Source organism: Corvus hawaiiensis, chromosome 18 (assembly GCF_020740725.1).
Source record: "Corvus hawaiiensis isolate bCorHaw1 chromosome 18, bCorHaw1.pri.cur, whole genome shotgun sequence".
Classification (NCBI taxonomy): domain Eukaryota; kingdom Metazoa; phylum Chordata; class Aves; order Passeriformes; family Corvidae; genus Corvus; species Corvus hawaiiensis.
The window spans coordinates 7,443,449-7,470,716 of NC_063230.1; the positions used below are offsets into that span (position 1 = coordinate 7,443,449).

At 39.0% G+C, this 27,268-nt stretch overlaps 1 protein-coding gene across 3 annotated transcripts in view; it reads left to right on the top strand.

Moving 5' to 3' along the window:
• The first annotated feature begins 869 nt into the window (after positions 1–869).
• The window catches only part of LOC125335223 (septin-2), a 35,369-nt gene continuing 8,970 nt past the window's right edge, over positions 870–27,268 (top strand). For all 3 annotated transcript variants that reach the window (XM_048322667.1, XM_048322665.1, XM_048322668.1), the window contains exons 1-11: positions 870–901; positions 5,777–5,828; positions 6,925–7,024; positions 8,486–8,572; positions 9,176–9,299; positions 13,752–13,886; positions 14,349–14,466; positions 19,053–19,154; positions 19,956–20,101; positions 21,127–21,210; positions 22,142–22,199. In XM_048322667.1, the coding sequence (XP_048178624.1) occupies positions 5,802–5,828; positions 6,925–7,024; positions 8,486–8,572; positions 9,176–9,299; positions 13,752–13,886; positions 14,349–14,466; positions 19,053–19,154; positions 19,956–20,101; positions 21,127–21,210; positions 22,142–22,199 (981 nt within the window). In that variant the 5' untranslated portion in view covers positions 870–901; positions 5,777–5,801. The remainder of the gene's footprint in view (positions 902–5,776; positions 5,829–6,924; positions 7,025–8,485; positions 8,573–9,175; positions 9,300–13,751; positions 13,887–14,348; positions 14,467–19,052; positions 19,155–19,955; positions 20,102–21,126; positions 21,211–22,141; positions 22,200–27,268) is intronic.

Sequence of the window (27,268 nt, forward strand, 5' to 3'; positions counted from 1 at the left end):
AAAATATTTGCTGCTAGGCCACACATACAAATTGCCCGCTCAAAATGTGTGGATGGATTTCTAGAAACTTTCCTGAACAGTTCTTGCAGCAGGAAAGTTGGAAAAAACCTTTCCGGTACTTCTGCTAATAGCGTTTTAGTTTTGACAGTGTTGCATTTAAAGTTTGGGCTATGTCACGCTGTTTCCCCACGAGAAAGTGATCTGTTTCTGTAATCTGACTGTAGGTATCTTTTACACTCCAGGTTTATGTCCGCTGGAGTCCCTGATACCTCAGAGAACTTGCAGGTGAGAATCGCACTCAGCTCTGCAGCGATGACAGCGACCAAGGCTCTCACAGAACCAGAGGGAAAGCCGTGAGGAAAGAGAATAGTGGAAGTAAAACAAGTACACTGGATTTTTTGCACAATGCTCGGGAGAGGAATTTGCTTCATGTGCGAATGAGCATCTGAAAACTAAACAGGGTTGTGTTACATACTGCATTGCAATCAAAGAGCACAAAGTTTAAGCTCGATTTCCCCCGGTTATCACACTAGCCAGGTTTTCCAGTGAGGAGTATCGCTAAAACCTGCTGTAGGTGGAGCAATCTCAAAGTTCAACGACGTTTGGGTAGAAAACAGAAACCAAACCATTCCGTGTAGATGTGGCACCTCAGGAGTTAGTCCGCCGGTGGCCTTGGCCCGCGAGCCGCCATGGCCGCGCCCGCCGAGGCGGGCGGGGGACGCTCTGTCCCTCCTCTTGGTGCTCCCGGAGCCGCCTCTCGCTGCTGTCTCCGGCACGGCCCGGACCATAGAGTGGCGCGAGGTAGGCGGGCATTCTGCCGCGGTGGGTTGTGGGATGCGGGAGGGCTGTGGGGCGGGAGCGGCGGATCGCGGCCTGGCGGCGGGAGCGGCCGCGGCCTCAGGTGAGCGCCGGGAAGGGGCCGCGTCCTCCTCGCTGGCGGCGCCTCCGCCCCCAGAGCGCTCCAGGGGCTCGCCCCCTGCAAGGCGCGGCCTCGGTCCGGCCTCCCGCCGCCGCTCGCGGCGAGGTTTGTGTAGCCGGTGTGTGGGGACGGGAGAAGCGCACCGGGGCAGGAGCCCCGGGACGCCGCGGTCGGGCCGTTTCGCGCACACCTTGGTTTGTTTTTAAAACAAGGCAGAGATTAATTTGAGATGTGGACAAGGCCGCGGTGCTGGGGTAGCCGGAGATGCGAGGAGAGGATGGAGCAGGAAGTGCTGTCTCCACTGGGCATTCCTCGGATGCTTTTAAAATTGCAGCACCCACCATGGGATTGCAGCTGCCGGGAGCCGGGGATGCGGCGGGGGCATGCACAGAGCGACGCGTACCTGCTTTGACCACTGACCGAACCAGTGCTTTACTTTCCTGGGTTTTCTTTTTGTGGTGTTTTTCTTGGATTTTTGGCTTTTTTGTCTTTAATTATTGTTCACGTGTAGGTCAGAGACTTGATGGTATCATGAGACTTAAGCATGACGTGGAAGTGATTTAAAGACAAACTTAACAGTTTGCTGTGCGTTGCCAGTATGTACACAATTATATTTATGCTCTGTGGGTGTGAGGCAGAGCTGCCTGTTTCCTGATGAGTGATTGTGGCTAATATATTTAGCTTTTTAATTTTAAAAAGCTCCTGCTTTTCACAATTACAGGTCTGTTTAAAAGTATTTCTGTGACACAGTAACTGCAAAAATACTGTCAAAAGCTCCTCGCATAGGGACAACATCATCCCTAAAACTGATCATTTACAAGAACGGCATCACTGCCTCCTTTGTGTGTTTCAAGTGATCGGATTAATTGAAAAAACACTACGAAAAGAAGTTGTTTAGAGTCATATGTTAGCGTTGAAATGGAACTTTTAGGATTAGAGCTTTAGGTTTCTGCATTGCTTTTTCTTGGTCTTTTAAGAATAGTGCTCGTATAGGTGGTTGAACTCCTGTTTAGTCCTTGTTCCTTTTGCTGTGCATATGTGTGCTGTTCAGTCACATGCATGTTCCAAATTTTGATGCATTCCTAGTAGTAATTCCCGTACAGTTTCCTTGGTTCAAATACAATAGCAGAAGGAAGCTGTAGAACTTATGAGCACTGAACATCAATTCCAAGCCAGAGCTGTGGCTCACACTTAGCATAGTCTGTCTGCAAAGGTCACAGCTGGGTTGTTGCATTTTCTGTTAATTCCGTATTTGGTGGAAATGAGACAGTCATTTTCCTGAATAAGAATAAAGCAGAATTGTTAGTGTGTAAAAGATGATTCCTTCAACTGATATCTATTTCTAATGAGGAAAAATGAAATCACCTGGGATTGCTGGTCTAGAGGGAGTGGGGAGGAGGGGGTTTCCCGCAGTGGTGAGGACGTGCCAGGAACGAAGCATGGCACACGGAACAGGCTCTGCTGGACACACTTGTTAGAACTCAGTGATTCACAGATTCATGTCATTTTTTCTATTATTATAGGTGTGACTCAGTATTTGACATTTCTTCCTTGGGTTTTGTAGTTCATTTAGTGAGAAACCACAAATACTGGTGGTTTACTGACATATTCTCGGTGTTTCTGTCTGCTTTAAGTCTGAAAAGTGACTTCAGAATGCTGATGTTGTTGAGACCATTTCCAGCACTGGGAAACCTTTTAAAGTTTTCACTGCTTTTATTAAATACTGCCAAAAAAGTATCTGAGTTATATAGCCTCTGATGGAAAGAAAGAAGCCTCATCTGAGAAATCAGGAGGGCTGTTCTGCTTGTCGAGATAGTTGTAAGGTCCCTCCAAAGTGATTATTCGAAAATGTTGTTTGATACCCTTATATGGAAATGCTCTTTGTACATGTTTGGTAGTGCTTTCTTTGTGCTGGTTCCTATTAAGAAGCTCCCAGTCTGCCTGTTCCTCGCAGTTTACTTCTTGCATCCTGACAGGAACAAAGGAAATGACCCATTTTCCTTCCCCTCTCTTTCTCTCACCGGAATACTGTTCTTAGCAGAGGACGGTGGGATGGCACGTTCCAGCTACAACTGAACTTGGTCATACTTTGCTCCTTTAGATTGCCAACATGATGTTGTTCAGGATAGGAATAAACATGTTGAGATCTGAAATGAAACTTTATTATGTTATCCATTGTTCAAAACCAGATTTGGACATTCCTATGCTGTAGCGCAGTGTCCCTTTTTTTCTGCTAGGCCTGCTAAATAGGGCCCAGCATTATTTACAAATAAAGTTTCACTGCTTTTTGCAAGTTGTTGTGAATGTATCTTGTCTATTCCTTTCTCCTTGAACTGTTTTGTATGTGCTGATTTGCTAATCTCATACTGATTGAAAGAGTACTTTGAAAATGTAAAGAAAACAGAACAGATACAGTTCTTGCTCTCGTTTGCCTTAGTTGTGGGGTTTTTTTATACATTTTGTTCTGGACAGTTGATAAGAAATTAGATGTTACAATTTCCAGGTGTGGGACTACCCAGACTGTTGTTAGAGACTCAACTTCACGTTGTTTTGATGTTTGAGTCAGCTGTGTGCAGGCAGAGCTGGTGGGTTTCCGCAGTCACTGATGTGCAGTGTGGACTGGTCCAGCGCCAAGCTCTCACTTGTGAACAGTGCTGAGAGTGCTGCGGTTGTTTGGTGCTTTAAGAAGATTTAATGTATGGCATTTTGTTAATTCTGAGGTTTTGATTTGTACTGTATGGTAGAGCTTCGGGAAGACAGCACGTGGTCATCCAGGGAAGTTGTTTGGTGGAATGATTTTCGAGGAAACCTCATGAGGGCAGTACTAGGAATTGCAAAATGTCACGGCTAAGCAACTGAGCTCCCAAATGAACCTTGGCGCCTTAAGCATTGTAGCACAGCAGGTGTTTCTGTGGGGTTTTTTGTTGTTGTTGAGGTAACTTTTAGCTAGCACATTTCTATTCTAACAGAAGACATTGGGAAGTGACTAACTGGAAGTGTGAGCTGCAGTCATGATGTGATCAGAGCAGCTGGGCTGCTGCTTTGGCTACAGCAACTTTTCGGTCAGAGTAAGGCACGAGGTTTGCCTTATAGGAAACAGGTTTTGTAAGCTGTATTTGTGGAACAGATGATTTTATGAAAAAATGTTCTTTTATGAGATGACAGACTAATTTTGAAGCCGAATGTGTCATAATCAGTTGACAACAATTTTGCCTCTTCTGCTTTTTAATCAAGTAACTTTAGTAATGCCACAATGGATGTGACTATACTGTCAGTTTAAGGTAGAAGTGGTTAGAGAATTTGCCATATGTATTGAAACCTGAATCGTTCCCCCCCTCTCCTTTGTCTATGGACAGCTGGCCTGGGTGGCTTCTCCCCTGGCATTACTGTGAGAAATGGGTCAGGTATGTCTACATTAGCACTCTGTAAATATGAGCTTTTCTAAACTCTTGAACTAGGTTACTAATTTTATTGACAAGGTGACAACAGAGGTTTCCAAACCTAGAAACAAGATGTGGACAGAGCCACAAGTTACTTCTGTCAGTGGGTTTGTGACTGTCTTTAAGGATCTGTGACAATAGTTAGCTGGAGGCTGGAATGAGCCTTTGAATACTGGTCAAAGAAAAATAAGCACTGTGTTTTCAAAACCATTTTTAAGGGATGCTTTCCAGAATGTTTTGAGGAATACACAATTAGAGGATGACAGAAGATGATTAGAATCAGGACCTCCCTATTTTCCAGGCAATGGATGCATTGGGCTTTCATTAGTAAGCAAATGAGCTGGGTATGGGGGAAAAGTAGTTGGAGGAGGAAAAAAACAACTTTCCTTGCTCATAGGGTAGCTGATACCTGCACAGCTGCCAGGATTTTAAGTGCCTGCTGCAGGGCAAATGAAATACCATGGGAGCTGAAGACCTGTTTACTTAAAACTCCAAGTAGCAATTATGCTAACTTCGATGTTTCCTTCAGTCCATAGTTTAGTGTGTCTCTGCCAGGATTTGACTGTCAAACTGCCAGTGTTAGAAACTGGACTGTATCCTGCTAAAACGACTCCTGCTACCCAACAGGAAAGTCTGAACACACAGGTGCCTGCATAGGTCACTTCCCTGCTTTTCCAGGCCAAGAGCAGCATTGTCAACAAACCAAGCTGTGAAGTGCTCCTGCCACTTCTGTGTTTCCTGTCCCTACTCTGGGGCTGCTCTAAATGAAAGGGCCTTGCTATTGCCCTGATAACTAATCTATAGCACAGCTAACATCCTTGAGTAAAGAGATAAGGGCTTGCCAAAGTCCAGCTGTTCAGGGTGTCTGAAACTAAAGAACAAGTCTTTTTTGATAGTCCTTCACACCGGGGTGAATTTTTGTGTCCAGCATGGGTTAGCCAAGTGTAGTGTCCTATTCAGCAATAGCACTTTGAAGTCACTGAAAATAATGTTATGTTCTGACCCTCACCTGAGAATCATGTAGGTGTCCTGTTCTCATGAGAATTTTTGGATGTGGTAATAATTCTCAAATGTAATGTTTGGACAACATTTGCATTACATTCGCCTATCTGTGAACCATCCTTCTATGAAGACAGGATGGGTGAAAGTTTGTTGTGATACTAAATTTTAATATTTTGCATTTTAAATGAATATTTCTGTTTTGAAAATTTTAAGTATTTAAATTAAATACTCCTGTGATTTATTTCAGAAGCAAGACATTTTGATTAATGGCTTGTTTGTTCTGGTAATCCTTAAGTATGTGACATTTCATTCTACTAGAATAGAATGTGATTATTACATGCAATTGATCAGTTCAAAATTAAAAGTAATGTAATCTTCAAGTCAGCTAACATGCACTATGACTTTTTTTTTCCAGCGTCTGAAACTTGAAGTGAAGAAACATGTCTCAGTCAGGTGAAAAAGTAAAGGTAAAGAGATGGCTGCATAGCCAAAATTTTGTCTAGAATCTGTTCAACTTCTGAAATACTTGTGGTTTTACTGAAGTGCTAAAAATGTGAATAAAAGATACCTTATTTCTTCAGATGTGTTTCTTAAAAGGAACTGCTTAGCAGAGACAGAGATTGCACGTGATCCTAGTGATAGGCTTTGTGGTGTTCACCAGACATTCAGTCTCTGCTTACAAAGTTAAAATGGTACCTTCACCTAAGGAAATTTCATACGACAAGCCTTCATTTCTAATGTTTTTGCCCACGTGGATAGGCTTTAAAAGGATTGTTAGCAAATAAATAATTACCTTTTAAGTGATTTCCCTTGTATCCCCCCACACCACTGGAAGTGTATGGCATTGTAAAAAATCTGTTCTCATCATAAACTCATCTGTGAAGAAAACATCTGGTTCCAGGTAGCCCATAGGTCCCTAAGTCAGGTGGCTGCAGTTCTTATTTAGGCTCCTATTAGGTTTTCAGTCAATGGATAACAGATGGTGAAGCAGACTGCCCTGTTTATAGCCCAAATCTCTTTGATAAGTTTTTCAGGCATGTTTCTTTTTCCTGCTTTTGTGTTAGAAGTTAAAGATTGTGAAGATAGGTGAACAGCTTAACAAGCAAAAGATACATCTCTGTGTGATTATATCTCAGTAATCCCCCCCTTAGTACAATGTTCTTGTTTTTTTACCTGTAAGCATATACATTATTTTTATAGAAGATAGTAGCAGCAGACACCAAATTTGAACAGATTTTTTTTATTTTTAGCTGTAGTTATTTCTTAAGATTAATAATAGTGTGTTCTTGCAAGCTTGCAGATTTTTATTTTTATTTTATCCAAGGGAAGGCTTTTGTTTGTATAGCCCAAGGTACTTATCTGATTTCTATTTGTATCTGCCCGCTTGGTAAATGAGCCTTTTCAAGGTCTGCCTCGCTATTGCAGCAAGAATTGTTTCATTCTCTATTCTTCCTTGTGCTTTATAAACCCCTGCACTTTATTGTGTAGAATCAAGTAAACTCTTTTCCAGCTTTTTAGGGGGAAAGGGATCTCATTTATATTCAACCTTTGTTTTCTTGTCAGTTTTCCGACTCGGCAGGCTATGTGGGATTTGCTAATCTGCCCAACCAGGTTCACAGGAAATCTGTGAAGAAGGGCTTTGAATTCACACTGATGGTGGTTGGTAAGTGACTTCTTTAAGTATTTTTGGCGTTATACAACAACAACAACATCATTTCTTTCAGGTAGACATTTACATCTTCCCACTTAGCATTTGGCTGTTACGCAGAAGAAGAAGCTTTGAACCTCTATACACTTTCTAATTAAATCTGTTACTATTTTGTCATGTTTAGTAGGAGGGAGTATTTATAATGATTAAAGATGATGCCTTGGAGCCAACAGGACATTTCTGTATTCCTGATTCATCGTCAGATGATAGGGATAGTTGTTCAATCTTTCTTTGAGTCTTGTTTCCCCATTGAAAGCCTGAATGCTCATGGTGAGTATCTTGCTGTTGAAATGGTGATGCTGCTGTTGTGTTTTCTGCTGTTCTGTACTGACTCACTCTGGTGTCAGAGATAAACCTGTAATATGCCTGTTCTATCAATGAGCACCTCTCAGTCTCTTTGATGGAGAGTCCTTTAGGCACAAAGCTCTTCCCAGTGACATGTTGAATTATGATTCCATTAAATCAGTTTAATGGTGTACATGTGCAAAGGGAGTCCACAGAACCGTCACTCTTTTGTAGCACCTAGTGAAAAATGAAAATGTGCTCTGTAGTACCATTTGGGATTACTTGGTGACAGTATTCAGCAGTGTTTGTGAGATAAATAGGTAATTCATGATAATTGTGGAGTTCTTGTGTCATGTAGTTTGTGATGAGAAATGCAGATAACTTTTTCATCTCTAAGATCGGGTTAGTAGAATCTAAAATAATATGGCTAGTTGGTCTAAATGCTGACTCCTTTGATTCCTTGAGTTAGGAAACAAGTGATTTTTTGAAACTCAGATTTAGTAGTTAAATTTACACGTTTCACTTTATTACTCAGATGTAGGACAAAATTTGTATCATTTGAAGTTACAGAATTATGAAACTTCTCAGGTGAATTTTGAATAATTTGCTTTATGGTTTTCAGTTTCGTAGAACATATATGGGCTTAACTGTAAGGGTGCAAAACTTGACTGTTAGTTTGGGATTGCTTTACTCATTTTTCTTCCCAGCAGTGTTCCAGGTTCAATTTCTAGCTTAGGAAAACCTTCAAGCTCTCAGAAATTTTCTGCAGGAGAGTTACAGCTCCTGATTTTGTAAGTTTAAATGAAAAAAGCTGTGATTTCCCTGCAAGTAACTGAACTATCTCTAGATCTATAGTCCAAGTGCTGTATGACCTTTCAGCTTTTATTGTGACATCTGTTACAGTAAACTTAAAATTTTCATGGGACTGTTATGAAAACACTGGAGGCTTGTTTTTCCGGTGTTTTCAAAGCGCTTAGCTGAACCTTTGATGTTTTTATATCAAAAGCTAGGGTGGATCCTGATGAACAAATTATTTTTCCTGTAATGTGGGCTTGGAGAAAGACAAGGTGCTTTAAAAATCTTGGAGTAAAAAGTGTATATGCTTAATAACCTGAATTATTTTGTTTGTAGGTGAGTCTGGCTTAGGAAAATCCACTTTAATTAACAGTCTGTTCCTGACTGATCTTTATCCAGAACGTTATATTCCTGGAGCTGCAGGTAAATGTGGTTTTGCAGTTCCTCCAGCACACTCCACCCTATAAAAGTTCATGTTCTTTTCACTTAATATTGCTTCATTCTTCACCTATTACACCACTTCGTCATGCTGTATTTAAATTTTCTAAATTACGTTTTGCTGAGTTGTCATTTTCCTATTTAGATTTCCTTTCAAAGACTCAGCTTTTGTTTCTTTATCAGTTGTTATTAAAAAAACACCTCCCAAACCTTTTAGGTATCAAATACCTAAATGTGGTTTTGCTCTAATCCCCATTTCTTCTTACTGCTTTTTGTCTCTAGTGCCTTAAATCATGGTTAGAGGTGTAAATAACCTTTTTACAAAGAATCTATTGTGCTTTTGAGTATTACGATTTTATTTTTGCATATAGTCATAATAAGCCCACGTTTTTGTTCATTGTTTCTTGTTTACTTACAAAAACATGGTGTTAAATTTTGCCTACTACTTTGTGTATTTTGATAAAATATTTTATGTCATGCAGGTTACAACACACTTGTGTTTGCAGTTCCTCCTCTCTTGCTCTCTCCTGTGGGGGTCTCTGCAGCAATTGATAGGCAAATAACAATCCAAATGTTCCTTTATTTTAGAGAAAATAGAGAGAACAGTTCAAATTGAAGCTTCTACAGTAGAGATAGAGGAGCGAGGGGTGAAGCTGCGTTTAACTGTAGTTGACACACCAGGATATGGAGATGCCATTAACAGCCAGGACTGGTATGTGTGTAAATACTGCTTTGTTAATAAAGTGTGTGCCGTACACAAACACTACTTTAGTGTGTCTGTTACTTTCTACAACTTCCACTTTCAATTTTCTAACCACTTCTGATGTTCTTAAAAGTTTTGTAGGCTGTGTCTATGATTCTGCCTCAAAATTAGCAGGCTCTCCTTCAAAAAGTTTCTCTGAGCACTGCAGTCAGCTTTTTGTCTCTATGGCCATTCCAATAGGACAAAATTATGGTGGGGAAACTTTCTGTCTTTTACTTTCTGTGTCTCTGGCCCATCCAGTTTCCATGTTTTTAAGACAGTTCTTTTCATTCCCTGTCTTCTATATGTATTACTAGCAATTTAGGTAGAACTGGTGTTTTTTTATGGTGAAGTTAGCACTTGGCTCTCTCTGGCCTAAATATCACTGAGAATCTTTAATGGATGAAGTAATTGTCAGCAAATACACTGGAAAACACACATAATTGCTTTAGCATAATGATTGTGAAGAGAGAAGTTTATAAAGTAGCTAGATAGGAACTGGGCAATTAGTAACAAAGCTAGAATTAATAAGTTCATAAATGTAGTTTCCAAATAATTACACTCAGGCAATTCTCATGAACTGTGGAAAGCTGGTAACTTTTTTCAAATAAAGATGAGCTATCCTTACTGGGATGCTTCTAGTTGCAGTGGAGTAAAACTTCGAATTTTGACATGATTGTTTTTTAAGAAGCGCTAACAATATTTATTTTACTTAGTTATTAATTTTGTTGACGCTTTGTTGGTGGTGGTGGTGGTGGTAATCCCAAGGCAAACAAGGGTCACTGTGCAGAGAAATGGAACATAAAGCTAATACAGGTTTATTTGAGTCCTTCAGTATAAGTTAAAGACAAGAAAAGAGATAAGTAACAGGTAAAATAAACATATATATTGCTAATAGAATGTTTTTCATTCTTGCATTGACAGAATGATGTATTTGCAGTGTTCTTATTATCAGACAGGGTTTTTCTCTTCTTTCTATGGTGTAGATGTAGGAACACAGCAAAAGTGAAGGCAGTGAAGTTCTGTAATGTACTAAATGAAAGTCTGAAAGTGAAGCTTTAGTGAGGTTTTTATTTTCCTCCCACTTTTCCTACTTTAGTAAGTTGAAAAAAACTGAACTTTTGGAATAAAACAAAGGCATCTTTCTGGGCTGCATCATGATCTTGCCTATTTTGTGCACTGTTGACTAGAGCTTCCTTCCGCTGGAGCTGAGAGCTCTGCAGCCTGTGCATTGTGTTATAGAGAGCTCTTCCTGTTGATTGTGTTGTAGTGCCCTTTGTTTATTCTGCTCAGATGTTTCTTGGAGACCTCCATGTTCAGATTTTCCCCATTCTTTTTGGAGGTTTTCTGAGTAGAATCATTCCGTGGTGATTCAGACCTGAGTAGAACAATTTGTACGTAATTTTCTGTGACAAATCTGAAACATCAAATACGCTACAGGAACAAACAGCACTTACATCCTACAAAATAAAAAGATGCAGTTAATGGTATCACTTTAGTCTGCTTATGTCACATGAAAAACCTTTCAGCCCAGGCAAGTGTCATTTTGACAAAGTCTGTTAATCTTTACAGGATGTCTCCAGGACTTGGATGGACAGACTCTTTGTTCTGAACTGTAGTGAAGACTAACCCAGTGCAACCACCTTCCTTCCTTGGTAGTTCAGAGGAAGGAGCAAGTTCATGTTCTTGAACTTATCTTTGTGTTCAGGAGCATTTACTGCAGTTGTGGTTCACTGGTAGATAGTGCTGATCATGATCCACGGTTTATAAAGCCCTTTTTTTTTTTGGGAAGGCTACAATTTGTGCAGACTATTTGTTTTTCAGGGTGATGAATTTTACTAAGGCTGTTTTTGAACACAGGTAAACCAAACTGGCATGGTGTCTCTAGGAGGCAACAATCGCTGGGACTGTTTCAAATATCTTTCTCCTGAGTGGGTTCCCTAATGGCTTTTAGTCTCTGTCTGGGCATTGATGAAAGGGCTAAATTTTAGAGTTTGACTTTCGTGGATGGGAGCTCAGGTAAATTTTTATGTATTTTGTGTCACAGAAGAAGGACTGATAAGGATTTTGTGCTACCAGGAGTGTGTCCAGGAGGTCTACTGGATTGGGAAATGATTTGTTATAGATTTAGTACAACGCAGAGTAATTCTCGTTTTCTGGATGCTATTGTACTTAAAACAGTATGTAAGGAGAGGTGGAGGTGAACCACAGTTAACTATAGTGATAATTTTTTAGATTCTGAAGCTTTAGTGCTGGCTGGATTTCTGTATTTTACAATCAGACCCACACCTAGGGTTGCTCATGGCATCAGTTTAGGGGTGTGTTCAGAGAACAGCAAAATTCCTTATGGTGGGAGGTTTGACGCATTTGACATCTTTTCCATGCATAAGTACATTGAGATCATGAGAGAAACATGTCCTTAAAATAACATCTTTCATGAGAAGAGAGAGGATATAATCGGGGAGGAAAAAAATTGCTTGATGCTCAGATTTGCTTTGATACTTGGCCTCAAAAAAGTGGTTGACAAAAGCAGACTACAGGTGAACTTGTTCGATATTACCGATCACACGCTTTATTTCATCTTGCTTGTGGTGTCGCAGGTCATTCTTTGATAGCTGCTCTCTGCTCTCTGGCTGCTGCTAAATTATTTATTTTTTTCTTTCTTTCTCTATTTTTTTTTTTTTAAACAGACTAAGGTTATATTTTGTGGGTTTTGGCAGCTTGATAATATTGTTCATTTTCCCCCAGTGGGCTTAAATGCAGTATTTGTGCTGTTTGCTGTTACAATACAGGATGTGCTATCTCCTAAGTAATGACAGCACTGTGGTATAAGCCAGGTGTTTCCCGGAAGTCAGGAGGTACAGGACACTTAACACCATATTTGTAGGGAAAATTACAGCTGCTAGAGCTAGAAAACTGCACGTAAACTGATTATATTGCCAGAGAAATGTGTGATAGCTCTTTCCCATTGTTAGTGTTTGGTTTCTGTCCTAATATTTTTATGTCTTCAGTCTCATTACCTTTTACCAGCTAAGAGATCAGCAGTTGAAGATCAGCAGGAACAAAAACCATATTGATGTGTTTCAGCACATTTAGGTATTAAGATGCTGGTTCCTAATGAGTAGAAGTAAGGTCAAAACCCAATAAATTCCATCTTTTGCTGTGTTGTGTTCTGTAGTATGACTTAGAACAGCTGAATCTTGCAAAGATGTAAGCATGTGTATATATATTCTACTGTGGATTTATTCCTGCAATTCAATCCAAAAGCTTACCTAGCTTTGGAGAATCAAATTCCCTCCAGGATCTCTTCCATCATTCTTGTTACTTTCTTTTATTATCTTCTTTGCAGCCATGCAGCCCTGGGTCAAACCTTGCTGCCTGTTGCAGTATTTGCCAGCATTCTGTGTTCATTTTCCAAATTTTCTTTTCTGTTACCTGCTCTGTTTCCTCCTTAAATGTATCTCATCAAATTTGTGCTTTCTCAGCAACAGAAATATGTATGTTCCTATTTCTCAAGTTAAGCTTTCTGCTTAGTTGTTTCTCAAGTAGTTTAAGACATGTTCATGATACACAGTCATCTACCTAATCTTATCTACGTCAGCTGTTCATTTCTCTTCCCCTGCAGTACCTAATATAAAGTGTTCTTTTATATTAATGGTATTTGCAGGTGTCTGCATGCTCTGGAACAGCTTAAAATGATCTTCTTAGTTATGCATTGTGTTTTCTTTTCTCTCTCTAATCACTGCTCTCTGTGTCTGATTAATCTATGTGATCAGATTTTGTGCTCATTTACTTCTTTGTAGGGAATATTTTACATTACCTTGAGCTAAGTAGGAATTATTTTCTTCGCCAACAGAAAAGAATTCTGTAAGGTAACAAAAATAGCTTAATAAATCATGTGATGCTTGAGTGCATGACTTGCAAATGTATTTGTATTTAATTCAAACAGACTAGAATACCAGAATTTTCAGAGGTAACTGTAGAAACTTGGCTCTAGGTTCAGGGTTGTAAATCAAGAGGATATCTAGGATATGTCATTTGTCAACTAGTTTAAAAACATCTTCAGCCCCTACCCCGAGAAAAAAAGGCAGAAAAATCCTCAATCTTCTATTCCTGTGTTGTCTCAGCATAGAGTCGTTTTTTCTGAGCTTGCACTTGAACTTTTTATTCAGTGAACAGAATAACACTTGAAATTGGCTCTAGGCATAAGTTGACACTTAGTGGTTGTTATGAAAACACCCTTTTGCATTATCAAAATATTTTTCCTCAGTACTAGATAAAATGCTAGGAAGTTGAATTTTTTGTAACAGTAATGTTTTTAATAAAAGTGTGTTTGTCCTGTTCTTATCTTTTCGTGATTCTTTCCTTATTACTTAAAGCTGATGTGAGATGCCTCTCTTTCTCCCCCCTCCCATACCGCAGCTTCAAAACAATTATCCACTACATTGACAACCAGTTTGAGCGATACCTACATGATGAGAGTGGTCTGAACAGGCGCCACATCATAGACAACAGAGTCCACTGCTGCTTTTACTTCATCTCTCCTTTTGGGCATGGGTAAGCAAAAACTTGAGCTGCTTTATTTTAGGGTGTTGTACCTTGTCTGTTCATTACTTGAACTGGTAACTTAGCAGTAATATTAATTGAGTTACTTCCCAACCTGTCAGCTCGTGCAATTAAAGCAGTCTTTGGGGATTAATGCTCTCCTTTACCTTGTCCCCTTTTTGGCATTTAATATTGTTTTGAGGTAGTCAATACTGCATTGTTTATCACCCAGAAACATAAGTGTTTTTAATATCCAATTAATTGTATAGTGACAATTTTAATTACAACTTAAACTTTACACAACCAAGTTAATAAGCAAGGGCATTAAGCTGACTTAATTTATTATGAAAATATTGTTTATGTGGACATTTGAAATAAATAATTTTTAATACATTTGGTCTGTTAAAAAACAAACAACACAAGACCCCATGCCTATTTTAAATCTTTTTTTTTCTTTTTCCTGCTTGTTGGCAGACTGAAGCCATTAGATGTAGAGTTCATGAAGGCTCTTCATGGAAAAGTGAACATTGTCCCTGTGATTGCCAAGGCTGACACCCTGACGCTGAAGGAGAGGGAGAGGCTGAAGAGAAGAGTAGGTCTAACACTTGGTCATGAGAACAGAACAACCCATACAATATAAAAGCCAAATATAAGTAATTTCAAACTGAAGAGGGGTGAATGATATTGGCCAAGGACCTAATCTTCGGGAAGTGTGAGGTGGGAAATCTTCACTGAAGTCTGATGTGCTCTACCAGTTCCACTTGCTAAGATGTGTCTGTTAACTGGCTTCATGTATCTTAGCAAGCAGTGCACCCAGTAGGGCAGGTTTTGAGCAACACGGTCTGTAACAAGGGTTCAGGCAATCCTGAAAGAAGAAGTGGAGATGTTTCAGACTGGCTCTCATAGAGCAGTGACCTGAGTGCCCATTAGTGCTGGGAGTGCATTAGGTGTGTTCTGAGGGCATATCTGCAGTTTCATCCAAAAGGTGCTTGGGTTGTGCACTCTGCTGCATGGTTTGTAGCAAAATGTGGTTGAAAACTTATTAAATAAGTGCACCCATGATACGAACTAAAACATTAGTACAGAGACAGGACAGTTGGGTTAATATATGAGCAGGATGCTTTTGTAGCTCTGTTGTTATGGATAAATGCATGTCATTGTGTGAACATTTTTCCTCCTGGGTTATCTGTTCATCTGAAACACCAGGACATACTCAGGGTTGGAATGGAGACTGTCTATCTTTCCAGACAGTGGTACTAAAATCTTTCTTTTGCTTTGGAAGGTTTCCTCAGCATCTTGAAATTTTGTTTTTTGACAAACCGTTCCAAGACAGCCCAGCTTTTGGCAAATATGACATTGTAGTGAATTAAATGGAATAACGTCAATATTTGTGGTTATACAAGTCTTTAACCTTAAATTGAATTTCCGTTTTATCGCATCATCTGGGCAATGAATGTAAATATTTAATCTGTTCTGGTTTATCTTCTTTGACTGAGAATGGCTTCATGCACCTTCTTAAAGGAATGGGTAGGTGGTGTGATTGTATTGTGTATGCTTAGAGGTGACCCAGTAAAATTTATTGAGATCACAAGCTTTGTCAGGTTCAATTGACTCAAAACAAGTACAATAATTTGTAAAGTCTTAAGGGGTTTGAACCCTACAAAGCCTGTGAATTTTTACAAATTTAATGACTTGAGTAATGTAGAGATAATTAGTACTTCTAAAATGCAGTCTGTATTTTACACCAGAGTAAACCTTTTCATGGTAAGGTATCTTTTATATTACGTTTTCATACAGGGCATGACAGTTGTTTTAATTGTGATCCTGTGACTTCCTGTAAGCCTTTAGGATGGTTATTGGATCTTTATTCCAAGGGTGTTTGTGTTGGGAGTATTTTTCAATTTTCTGGAAGAGGGACTACAGTTTTATTTAACTGGGAAAATAGTATAGATAAAATGATGCTGGCAGAGCAGCACATTAGCTGAACTGCACCTAAATGCAGAGGATTTGTTTGGGGCTCTTTTGTGTGAACCAGCGCCACAGTGACAGGTGTGGCCATGGTTTGTGTGGGCATGTGAAGAACTACAGTTCGACAGAGTGAGGTACTGCTGGCATTGCTGCTGTGTTTTATAAAGCTCAGTGATGTAAGAAAACTTGCCCAAGAAATGGAATGAATCCTTTGTAGCTGAGGAGGTTGAAAGTGGGGACAGTGACTGTATGAACCTTGTCTGCAATGCAGACAAACATCCACTGAAGAGGGGAAGAGATATTTGTATAGAAATGAGCAGCTTTATGGTGAACCAGGTGAAAGGAGGAAAGAAATAAAAAAAAAGTTCGTTCATTGAGACAAGAAGGGCGTTTAGATCTTGCTGGAAGAAATTCTGTCCAGGCTCTTGAGCTTTTAATTTTGTTCCTCCACAAATACTGTAAGCTAATGACAGGTGCACTGCATGCAAATTGAAAGAACTCATAGGGAAATAATAGAGCAAAAATGTGGCTGATGGTGCAGGTTTTATTGCTATTCCTTTTCTGTTACTGTACTGACTTGGTGAAAGATTTATATCTCACATTGTTTGTGGAGCTGCTACTTTTTATAAAATCCCCTGTATTTACCCTTTCAGCAGTGTACTTCAGGCTCAGTATTCATAGTTGCTTACTTTTTGGTTCAGCATTTGGGAGAATGATGTTGAAAGAATTGAAGGAGGCATTTAAGTGGTACATTAATTATTTAAAAATATAATTCACTGGGAATTTAACAAACTTTTAACTAACTAATCTTTAAAACAGTCTTGACATATGGACACCACATTTATACACTGGCTAAGTACAATAAGATAAAAGGCATCTGTAGTCCGAGGGAGTGGTTAGGAAGCAGGTAAACAAGTTTGCATTATTTTTATACTGCAGGCAAAGGTCAGTCTGCAAACTGAGTTTATATTAAGTGAAATGTATAATGTGCTTCCAAAGCTTTGAAAATCAAAGCTACTGTATATTGTTTTAACTCAAAGCATCTTGGCCAACAGAGTCTCTAATCAAGAGTAGGAATCAAAGTCCTGCTTTGCTGACGCAGCTTGAAGTCCTGCTTTTTTTAGATGTTTCTGCCATTTGGCCGTCAATCTGAAGTAAAATGTTTTTGTTTTGCCGCTATGGACTAAGCAGCAAGATTAGCTTGTGGTGCTTGCAAAGGAAACCCAGCTTGGAGTAATTCCTGTTTGGGCTTTCTGGAATTCAAAGTTATTTTTTAAAACTCTTGAGTGGGAAGAAATGCAAGACATTTTCACAAGCTGTGCCATGCAAGGCTGCTAAGGAAACATGCTCAAAGGAATGACTTCATGAGAGGGGAGCTAGTATTTTGACTTTTTTTTTTTAATTTCCCATGGGAAGGCTAATCTTTAGGAACACAGAATCCTCTGAGGCCAATAAAATTCAGATTTGAAGAAGCAAAATGCTGTTTCATTGTTAGGAGCATAAAATACAGTTTGTTTTTATTGCAATTCTTTTTCCTTTCAGGAAAGCACTAGGTTTAACAGCTGTAATATATTATTCTAGCACCCCTTGCTGTCGGCTTTCCCGTTATTGTTCCACTTGCATTTTATCTTGAAAATCTCAGCCAGGTTAAATGTGCTTTCTTGTTTTATGCAACTACTTAAAGGCATCGAACTGCAGCGCTGCCCCACCCATCCCAGCTGTGCATCCTTTACTGTCATTTGGTGACAGTTCAGGTCTCTTCCATTTTGCAAAACAGTAACAACATGCATTGATTTAAATGTCATTGTGTGAATGTATTAAATGCTTATTGGCAACACTTATTCGCAAATTTCTTTTCTCTTTATGAAGTATTGCTCTCTGTGTAGGTGGGGGCTCACAGTACTTTTATTCAGTGTGTGAGTGCGGGGGATGTTTATATACCTGGCAGGAAAACATTGTCAGGGGAACAGCTGTGGCTCATACATGGTTCTTTCCTCTGCTTATGGTCTGGAGAATTGTTTTCTTTTAAACACCTGTTTAATAACCAAGTTCTGGTTGGACAATTTTCATTTATACTGTAGCTGTTGGTTGCCATGATGACAGAGGATCGAGGAAGCCAACAATACTCATGGAAGGCTCATTAAGACCTCTCTATTTGAAGTCTATTTGTTTTTGTGCTACCAAGTTAATCTCCAGTTGTATACGTAGTAATGCCATCACAAGTCCTTACACAGGCTCTTCTGAATATTTTTACAATTACTTCAAAACCCTCTGTGAATTTGCCCAAGCTTTGTCTATGCTGAGAGTTCATTCAGCAGCGCAGCTGCTTGGTTCAGGTGCTGTTTGTAGGGTTACAGTTGCTGCTCTAGGAAGTTTGCACAGTTTCTCTTTTCTGCTGAAACATCCGAGATCCCTTTGGAGAGAGTCATTGTGGAATCTCAGCATTCTTCATGCTGTTTTTATACCACCACACTTGCTTTACTGAAAGTAACTCTTGTCAGTGCATTTGATGCTGTGACAAGAGCTGACTTAAGTATATTCAATAGTATGGCAGCAGAAACATTCTCTTTGGTTTTGAAAAAAGGGTTGACTTGTGCCACCTTTGGAAACTGCCAAAGGCCTGGAGTTATGCTGGCTGCTCACCCCTGCAGTGATTTCATTAGGAAAAGAATGTGCCCAGGAATACAGATACTGTATTTTTTATGTTAACCTCAGACATTAATGACAAAGAAAACTGTTCAAGAACAGGGTATTTTTCTCAGCGGATTTTTAAGGACTTTCTGCAGTTTAAGTGGATAATAAGCTTTTATCTTTTTTGATTCAAGAGGCAATAGGCACTGTCTTCTAAATTTTTGAACATATCAAATGCACAGAAATGTAGTTTGACATGGGGTGAATGGTTTTGATGCTGTAACTAATGAATTCCTTCTTGTTACTTTTACTCTTTTTTTCATATTAACCTCACTTTGCTTCTATATTTGCCTTGTAAATCTTCTGGCACTTTTTAATGATTTACTTGCTATGTTTTCTAAAAATACATTTATCTTTTGTGCCGTTTAAAAAAATCTTCAAGCCTATGTTATTTTGCAGTTTGGACACTGAGTCAAGTGAATATTGGTGACAGACTAGTAAATCAATTTTATGTATTTTTAACTGAATACCTCTTCAATGAAATAAGAGTATTACTGCTTCTTTTTTGCAAACTTTCAGGTTCTGGATGAGATTTCTGAACATGGCATTAGGATTTATCAGCTCCCTGATGCAGATTCTGATGAAGATGAGGAGTTTAAAGAACAAACTAGAGTTTTAAAGGCAAGTTTCACTCCTAGTTTATCATTTTGCTGCTGTAGTTCTTCACTCTACAATATGCCGAAGGGTACTTTATTACTTTTACAATGTATTGAAAATTTCAGTTTCCTTCGTACGTTGACTCTGCATTATAATCCTTTTTAGTCCAGTCTCTGCTTCATCAGAATTCCAAGTGTAGTGTGTCACGACTTTCTCTTCTTTTCTCTTTTATGTGTAAACAACTGTTAAACATGAACTACTATTTGCAGTCTGTTTTTTGACTCAAACATTGTAACATGCAAGCAAGGAGAGAGATTGTGTATGTTATGGTTGCAGTACTAATTAACAACTTGCCTCTTGTTAAAGCAGATAATCAAGTAATTTCCTCTTTGTGCTTGCAAAGGTGTTTGAAGAATGTGTCTGAAATTCTCTTTCTAAGTACTTCACTCTGTATCTGAAGTATGTTTCTGTTGGCTGTTCTCCATGCGTGATGTTATGTCAGATGACATATTATGCCCAAACTGTACTTGAACAACAGTCAAGTGTTCCTAAAATGAAACGTCATTTCCTTCTGTGCCTCTGTTCATACAAACTGATACTAACAAAGCTACAGGTGCTCATAAGGAGAGGTTGCATTGTCTAGAATGGGATTTGTTGGTTTTCTGATGTGAAAGGATTTTAGTAGAGTGTTTGTCAACATTTCTTTCCCCCCCTCCTGCCTGTTACTTGAATCTTTGTCCTTTCTTTAAAAGAAAGACAAAGCAAAATACAAAAACTAACCAGCCAAAAATCAAAACAGTAACTTGTTTTTTCTGTCTCAACTAGGCTAGCATTCCCTTCGCTGTTATTGGATCCAATCAACTTATTGAGGTGAAGGGGAAAAAAATCAGAGGCCGCCTGTATCCCTGGGGAGTTGTTGAAGTTGAAAATCCAGAGCACAATGATTTCCTCAAGCTGCGCACAATGCTGGTGTGAGTAATGGTAAAATGATCCCATCTCCTGTGGTGACGTAACTGCCACAATGACTAAAGACCTATAGCAGTGTTAATTCCTTCATTTAAAACTAGCCCTGATGGCAGTGTAGAGTGACATTTTAGTCCCCTGCAGCTTGTTTTCCTGCTGTATCCTCTGATCTCTGAATTCAGAATATTTTCTATATTTTATGTTGCCAGATATGTGTGATGGTTTTATGTCTTAAGTGAACTGATTTGATGGCTTTACATACCAACTGAAGTTTTGTTATGGCGCAGCTGGTGGGGCAGAGAGGCTTTTAAAATACTCTTCAAAGTGAAGGGTATTCTAAAAGCAAAGGGCAATTTTCTTGGCAGTATGGGAAATCCTTTGTTAAATATGATACCCCACCCCGTTATGATTTTAGCCGATACGGATATTCTGCCTGCGTAAATGGTTTTAAGTGATTTTTAAAAAACGATGGTTTGCTATTGCTGGAAATCAATTCCGTTGTGTCATTCCAAATTCAGTTTGCACCGGGCAGGGATTGCCCTCTGCTGGGCATTGGGAGCAAGTGGGTTTTCCTTTTTTATTTTTTTTGGCAATTGGAAATAGTTAAGCAGTGTCAGCTGTTGTGCGAGCCAAGCAGCTCCACCTAGTTCCCAGTTACAAATTATATTTGACAGCACTTAAGAGTAATAAAATACTTTAGGAATTAAAGTATCTTTCTGAATAACTGTCTTTGGAAGATTCTTAACACTGCAAAAACTGGTATAAACAACTTGTCTGGAGTAATTAATGATCAGGAGGAGGACAGCATATTTTGGGTCTTTGAATAGTATTGATGGGGGCACTTAGGAATGAATTAAAGATCAATGAACTTGAAAGCAGAGTTCTGGTTGGCTTTCTGACTGCTTTGGTCTGTAAGGATTTACTTTTCTGGTAAATAGATCCATTAGATAAAACAGAAACAGAAGATAAAAGGGTGTTTTTCTTTGCTTTGCTGAGAATGACAGAGTGTTTAATAGCCCTTTGCATGTTCTAGAACGCACATGCAGGACCTGCAGGAGGTGACCCAAGACTTGCACTACGAGAACTTCCGTTCCGAGAGGCTAAAACGCACTGGCAAGTAAGTGTGTGCTGCCCCTGGGCTCTGCTGCTCCTCATTCCCCACTGACATGGGACTTGCTCTTCCTCCTAACTAATCCCACCTGTAAACAATTATTTCTGATGAGATTTCAATCTATGGAATTCTGAAATTTGTATGAAATGCTGTACTTGAGGAGGACTAATATATAGCGAAGTGCTGTGCTTATAAACAGCTGTGTGTTCTGTATCCATTTCCTTTTCTCTGTGCTTTTAATTGGAATGTGCAGAAAGAAGATGCCTGCGAACAAAATAGGTTTTACACAATGATGTCTGCTTGGAGAAAATGAACACTAGTGGGCACATTTAAACAGCCCCCAGTCTATCTGCTTAGGGAGGTGTTTCTTCTCTTGCTCCTTCATATATAGCTAAAGAGAGAAGTTTAGACCAAACAATCTTTTCTGATAATTTATGTGTTTTTAGGGAGTTTATTATCTCTTTTTTAATTCTTGGCAAGGTTGTCCTTGGCAACTTAATGCAAAAAATCCACATCTACCTTTGCTGCATCTTTCTGGATAGCAACTTGCTCTTGTCCACACTCCACTTGTTCTTTAAGTATTCAGCAAATCATTTTGATGTTAAAGAAGGAAGGAAATAGGAAATAGCCTACACAGCTTTTTAGTGGTTGATTTTTGTACCGTGAATAGATAGTGGAGGAAATCTCTTCATTAAAGATCCATATAGCAGTAAAGAAATCAAAGTTTAAGAAATGGACAGTGAATAGCAGGAGTCTGTGAGGTAAAGATGGCCTTTTACAAAAGGGAAGTATGATTTTAAAAATGTCCTAATTTCCCCTGTGTGGAAGCATGTAGACTTTGTTAATGTTATATTAATTAAAATACAAGTCTTGAATCTGTTCTTGGAGATTTTTACTTCTATATTTTATACTATCAATGCCTTCTTTTCTTCAATAGGCCTGTTGAAGAGGAAGTGGTAGACAAGGATAGAATCCTCCAGCAGAAAGAGGCTGAGGTAAGAGGGACTTTCTAAAACTTGTTCTTTAATATAACATGATAATGTTCCATTTTCAGTTTTCTGACTTGTTCTTTAATATAAGGTGATATGTTCCAATTTCAGTTTTCTGCATCAGCTACTGCCTATGGCAGGTGGGATTGGAGTTGTGCAAAATGACAGACCTAACCTGAGCATACAAGTTGCCCTTAGTGTTTTGTTTATAGTCACTTGCACTGTGGATGGGAAGTAGTGTGTGCACTCTTGTTTGTGGGCAGAATGTTTATCACTTCCCGTTTAGGTGCTAATTTTCCATAAGGATATTTGCTATTTTAAGTATTGAAATCAATTTATGTTTGTCAGCTACATATGCTGCCTTAAGCATACAGTGGTGGGATAGACTGACAGTCTAATGTCATTTCAGATGTGCTTGTGCTTACTGCAAGCATGTTACCAGTAAATTTATTTTTATCTCTTGTGGTTATGGAGTAGAAATAGGCTTTTGAGTCTTAAAAATCCCATAATATAGGTAATACATATGTTTTTTCATCTTAACCTTGACTTAAATCATAGTATTTTTGTTGCACCTGTCAATTTATGGATTTGGTGTTTTCAAACTCTGATTTCTCACTCTGTTTCCAAGTTATTGCTAGGCCTTTTAACTTGATATTTTTATGTTCAAGTTGTAAAGACTCAGAAATTTTTAGCCTGGTATTTAAATTCTAGCAGTATGCTGCCAGTGCTTTTACTACTTGCAGTGGGAAAACTGAAGACTTGCTGCCAATTGTAAGATAGTGGGGCTTTTTCTCTTTATCCTTCTTTTATCCAGTTCAGCTTGGATCCATGTCCATAACTGCAGGAAGGCATGATTGGAAGGATCATTGCACATGTGCAGTGATTTGGAATAAGAAATCCAAAACTACAAGCAGTTTTGTGTGTTTCTGAGGTGGAAGATTGACTCCCATACATGGAAATTTTTGAAATTTATGTTGGTCTGTGCATTTCCTTTTTCCCTTATAGCATCCATATTTAAAAATAGCTCACCCTGGTTAGATATTGGCTAACCCTGGCATGTTGATATAAAGAGCAAAAAATTTTCCGAAGAGGAAATGCAGAAGCAGCTGATTATCACCATAATTAGTAGTTAATAATATGAATTACTGGAGATTGAGTGAGCTGCATATTTATCACTATATAACTTCATTTCAGCAGCATAAGCACACTTGATGGCTGTGCACATACAAGAGTGGAGCTTCTGCAAGTTCTGTACACAAATTAGCTGCCTCCCATTTACTGGGGCACGTGCAAAGGAGCAGTAGCCCATCAGCTGATAGCCAGCAGTACTGGACACTTGGAAAATGTCAAGAGCATTTTTTGAAAATGGTTTTTGTTTTTCTTTTTTTTCCTTAATGCTTCCAAGCAGACAAGTAGACTTAAATTCTCTAAGTCATAACTGTTTCTCCTGTTATTTGAACTATGTAAATTGTACATGCCTAGTAGTTAAGTAGAATCTTGGGTACCCTTGTAGAACTACTTGTTTTAAGACTTATGTCTGAAAAAAGTCTCCTATAAATATTTTCCCTGGAAATTGTTGATATGACAGGCACATTACATATATATATATATATGTATAAAATGTCTATTTATGCATTGACACAGAGTGGTCAAAATAGACCAGTATATAAATATGTAATGTGCCTTTTATATAACATGGCTAAAGGAATGAAATTTTGAATTTCTCAGGGGACAGTCTTTGAAAGTTTCCTCTGGGGCTAATCATCTCTGAATAATTGCTGCTGAAGTTGAAGGGGATTAGGTTAGAACTTGAAAAAACAAATACATTTTTAACTTCTGCATTCTATTGTTCCAAAGAGATCAAGAGGCTTTGCTGAATCTTCTGTAGATAAGCTGGTATGAAGTCCCTTCATCTCCAAATCATCCCTAAGGTTCAGACTGGGAAAAATCTGTGGAGGAAAGAGGCACAGAGGAAATGGGCTTGCATTCCATGGCCTTCACAGAGAAAACAAATATCCATTTCCCCTCCTGTTCTGCATTCCCATCAGTAACGGTGCTTGATGTTCTATTTACAGTTTTGTGAGGTTTATATAACCTTGGAAGGAATGAATGCTTGAACTAGTGCCAGGATCATCTTTATCAAGGCATCACTTTTGCTAAATGGTCTTTTATTATGCCAAAGGATGTGGTCCCCACTTCAGCCAATTTGGAATTGCTAATCTGTCATTTTGGATTTACTGCTTAGTCTGGTTGTGCTTTTGCTCATTTGCAAGTGATGACCTGTTTCTAAGAGCTGGAAAATGAAAATAGGCATAAAGATATTCTTGTTCCTTTCTGTAAATATGATGCAGAACAGAGTATTTTGATGTTGTAGTGTAAGTGGACACAAACTTAGTTTGTAGTTTTGTGCCATATTTCTCCTACTCTGAAAATGTCTTGTTAATAAAAACCTTTCAAAGTTTTGAGAGGTAGTACTTTCAGAAAAATGTTAGGGCTGTGATTACATGAAAACAGCAAGGAATAAATTCCTCTGGTTTTTCTAGTGAGCTACCCTGAGACTTCGGGCGAAACCCGCCACGCCGCTGTTTTCAGTGGAGTTGGTCAGCAGTGGGCTGTATATAGTAGAATGAAACAATGTTGAAATTGTTTTCTCTCTGTCCTTCCATTTTCTGAACGTGTGTAACCCTTTGGCAGATGCGATAAAGAGCCCTGGGTTAGTGTGGGAGTCAGGAGGGGGGAGCAGAAGTGTGGGGGCTGCCAGGCTGGAGGCCAGCGGTGGCCCCATGGGGAGTGAGGACGTGACCAATGTGTGCAGGTAATGCCTGCTGCTGCTGGGGTTTGGGAAAGCATTGTTTTGAAAGGTAAGGGGAAAACTTTTATGGGAAGAGACAGCATGACTGCTGATGAAGACCTGCAGACCTGAGGGAAATAAAAACAGGTCTGCAGTTTAATTTGTTTTGTGGGATGTTACTGCCCAGTGCAGGGGGCAGAATGCTTCAGCCTTGCCCTGTGAAGTGTGCAGTCTTACTCCTGGAGACTTCCGAAGAAGAAAACCATTAGTAACCACTTAGCACTGGGAATCCCTGAGGAATTATAATGTAAAAACTTTTTTTCTTTTTTTGAGTAATTGCTTTTTTTTTTGTCCTTTTGAGCTGTTTTTGAACCAACAGTGCATACTGCTCATGTACTCTAATGGCTGTGGCCAGAGTGACTTCTGCTCTTTGTCAACATGTCCGATGGAAGACATTTGTCTCAATGGTAGCTCCATTTCCAATTTATCAGGAGTATTTTTCTTGTCTTCAGTTAACAAAATTATTTTGTTCTTTTGTATTGGAGGTATTTTTAATCAAAAGAACTCTTATGGGAACATTCACTAGAAAAAAATCCACTGTCTCCAGTTTTCCATCTTGCCCTGTTCTTGCAGCCTCTTCTTCACTTACACCTTTCTTATGTAAAGGCATGGGCAGAAATAATCAGACTTGGCAGAGGGGAAACATACCAGTGGGAAGTAAATGCTGTTTGTTTCTTAATATTTCTCCTCCTATGATACCTGCATGCTGGTCACTGGGAAGCCATCCGCGTTGTTTAAACAGGAATAGTATTTGTTGGTATTGCGATGAAATCCTGTAGGTACAGCAGAGCTGTGTGTCTGTGGTTTCTGTTAAGGGCATGGAAGCTATGAACAAGATGTATGGTTCACTTTTAGCTCTGTAACCTTAGCTCTCGTTTTAAATGTTTGTTTCCTTTCTGTTTTGCTGCAGTAGTTACATGATAGTTTGAACTAAATTGTAGACCTGACGTAAGTAAACTAAGGGGCATTTATACCAAGGTTACATTTATTCTTTTGCCTTTTGTTATCTGAGAATTCACAGGAATTATTTGTTTTAACAGATTTCCAAACATTGTTTGCTAGCTTCCTTTTCATTATGTGCATTTGGCCCTATGCTGTCATGTTGTAGCATCCGTCCTTTAGGGGATGAACACAAATATATCAATGCTGCTCTTGCAAGTGAGAGGACTTGCTGCTGAGCAAGATCAAAGTCATTTTCTGCCCTTGATGCTTGCAGTCCCCAACAGCTAAGGGAACGCAGATGTTGACGTGACATCAATTTCAGTCTTTGGTGTGATTTTTTAATTACATTTGCCTCTATTAAGAGCAGAGGTTTTTTTCTGTCTATTCAGTAGATCCAGTAAGGTGAACACGAGCTGGTTTTGGTTTGTATTGTAATGTGGAAGAACAGCTCTTGTGTCCTGTCCTCTACTCGAAGAGGAATTGTTGAAGAGACTGGCATGGTTACCACTTGAGCACAATACAGCTTGATTCTCTTTTTTTCATTTTACAGCAATGTGCCTAGTTTTTTTCATGGACCTCTTGCCTGCAAGTTTTTCTGCTGAATTATTCTAAAATAGCTTCAGAAACTTGCTATTACTTACCTAATGGAAAAGAATGAGACTTCACCAGTAGGTCTCAAAAACACCACATGAGAATGGAAAAGGAAAATCTTTTACAATCTTAACATTAGAGCAGAGTAGGTATCCTGGGATTTTTGTGCTACCTTATATTTGTGTCATATGCAGCATCTGATTTATTTTTTGCTATGGCCATATTTTTATCAGTTAAGAAAATGCAATTCTCAATGCTATATTTAAGTCTTAAAATATGATGTTGGCTATTAGCAGAATTCTGCATTTGAGCAATCACTGTAATACATGTGCAGCAGCATTTCCCCCTGTGATTACTGAATGGTTTCTATTTTGGGAATGTTTCATGGCTCAGCTTGGAGTGCTCTTGGGAAAGCTCAAGTAGGAGAGCTTCCAAAAAGCTAGTTTTATTCTGATGGTAAATCTGCAGAGAGGCAATTCAAAGGACCAGGTGTCTTACATTTTACAAGTTGATCTTTGAAGCTTACTTTTTTCTTGTATCATGAAGTCAATGCAACACTCATTTTGGGAACTTTCTGCTTTTTTTTTCCTCCTTCCTGCAATGTTATGCCATCTTCTTGATCAGAAGCTTTTTGTTTTAAGTATTTAGCAGAAAGATGTCGATGGATTTATAATAATCCTCACAGACTTAG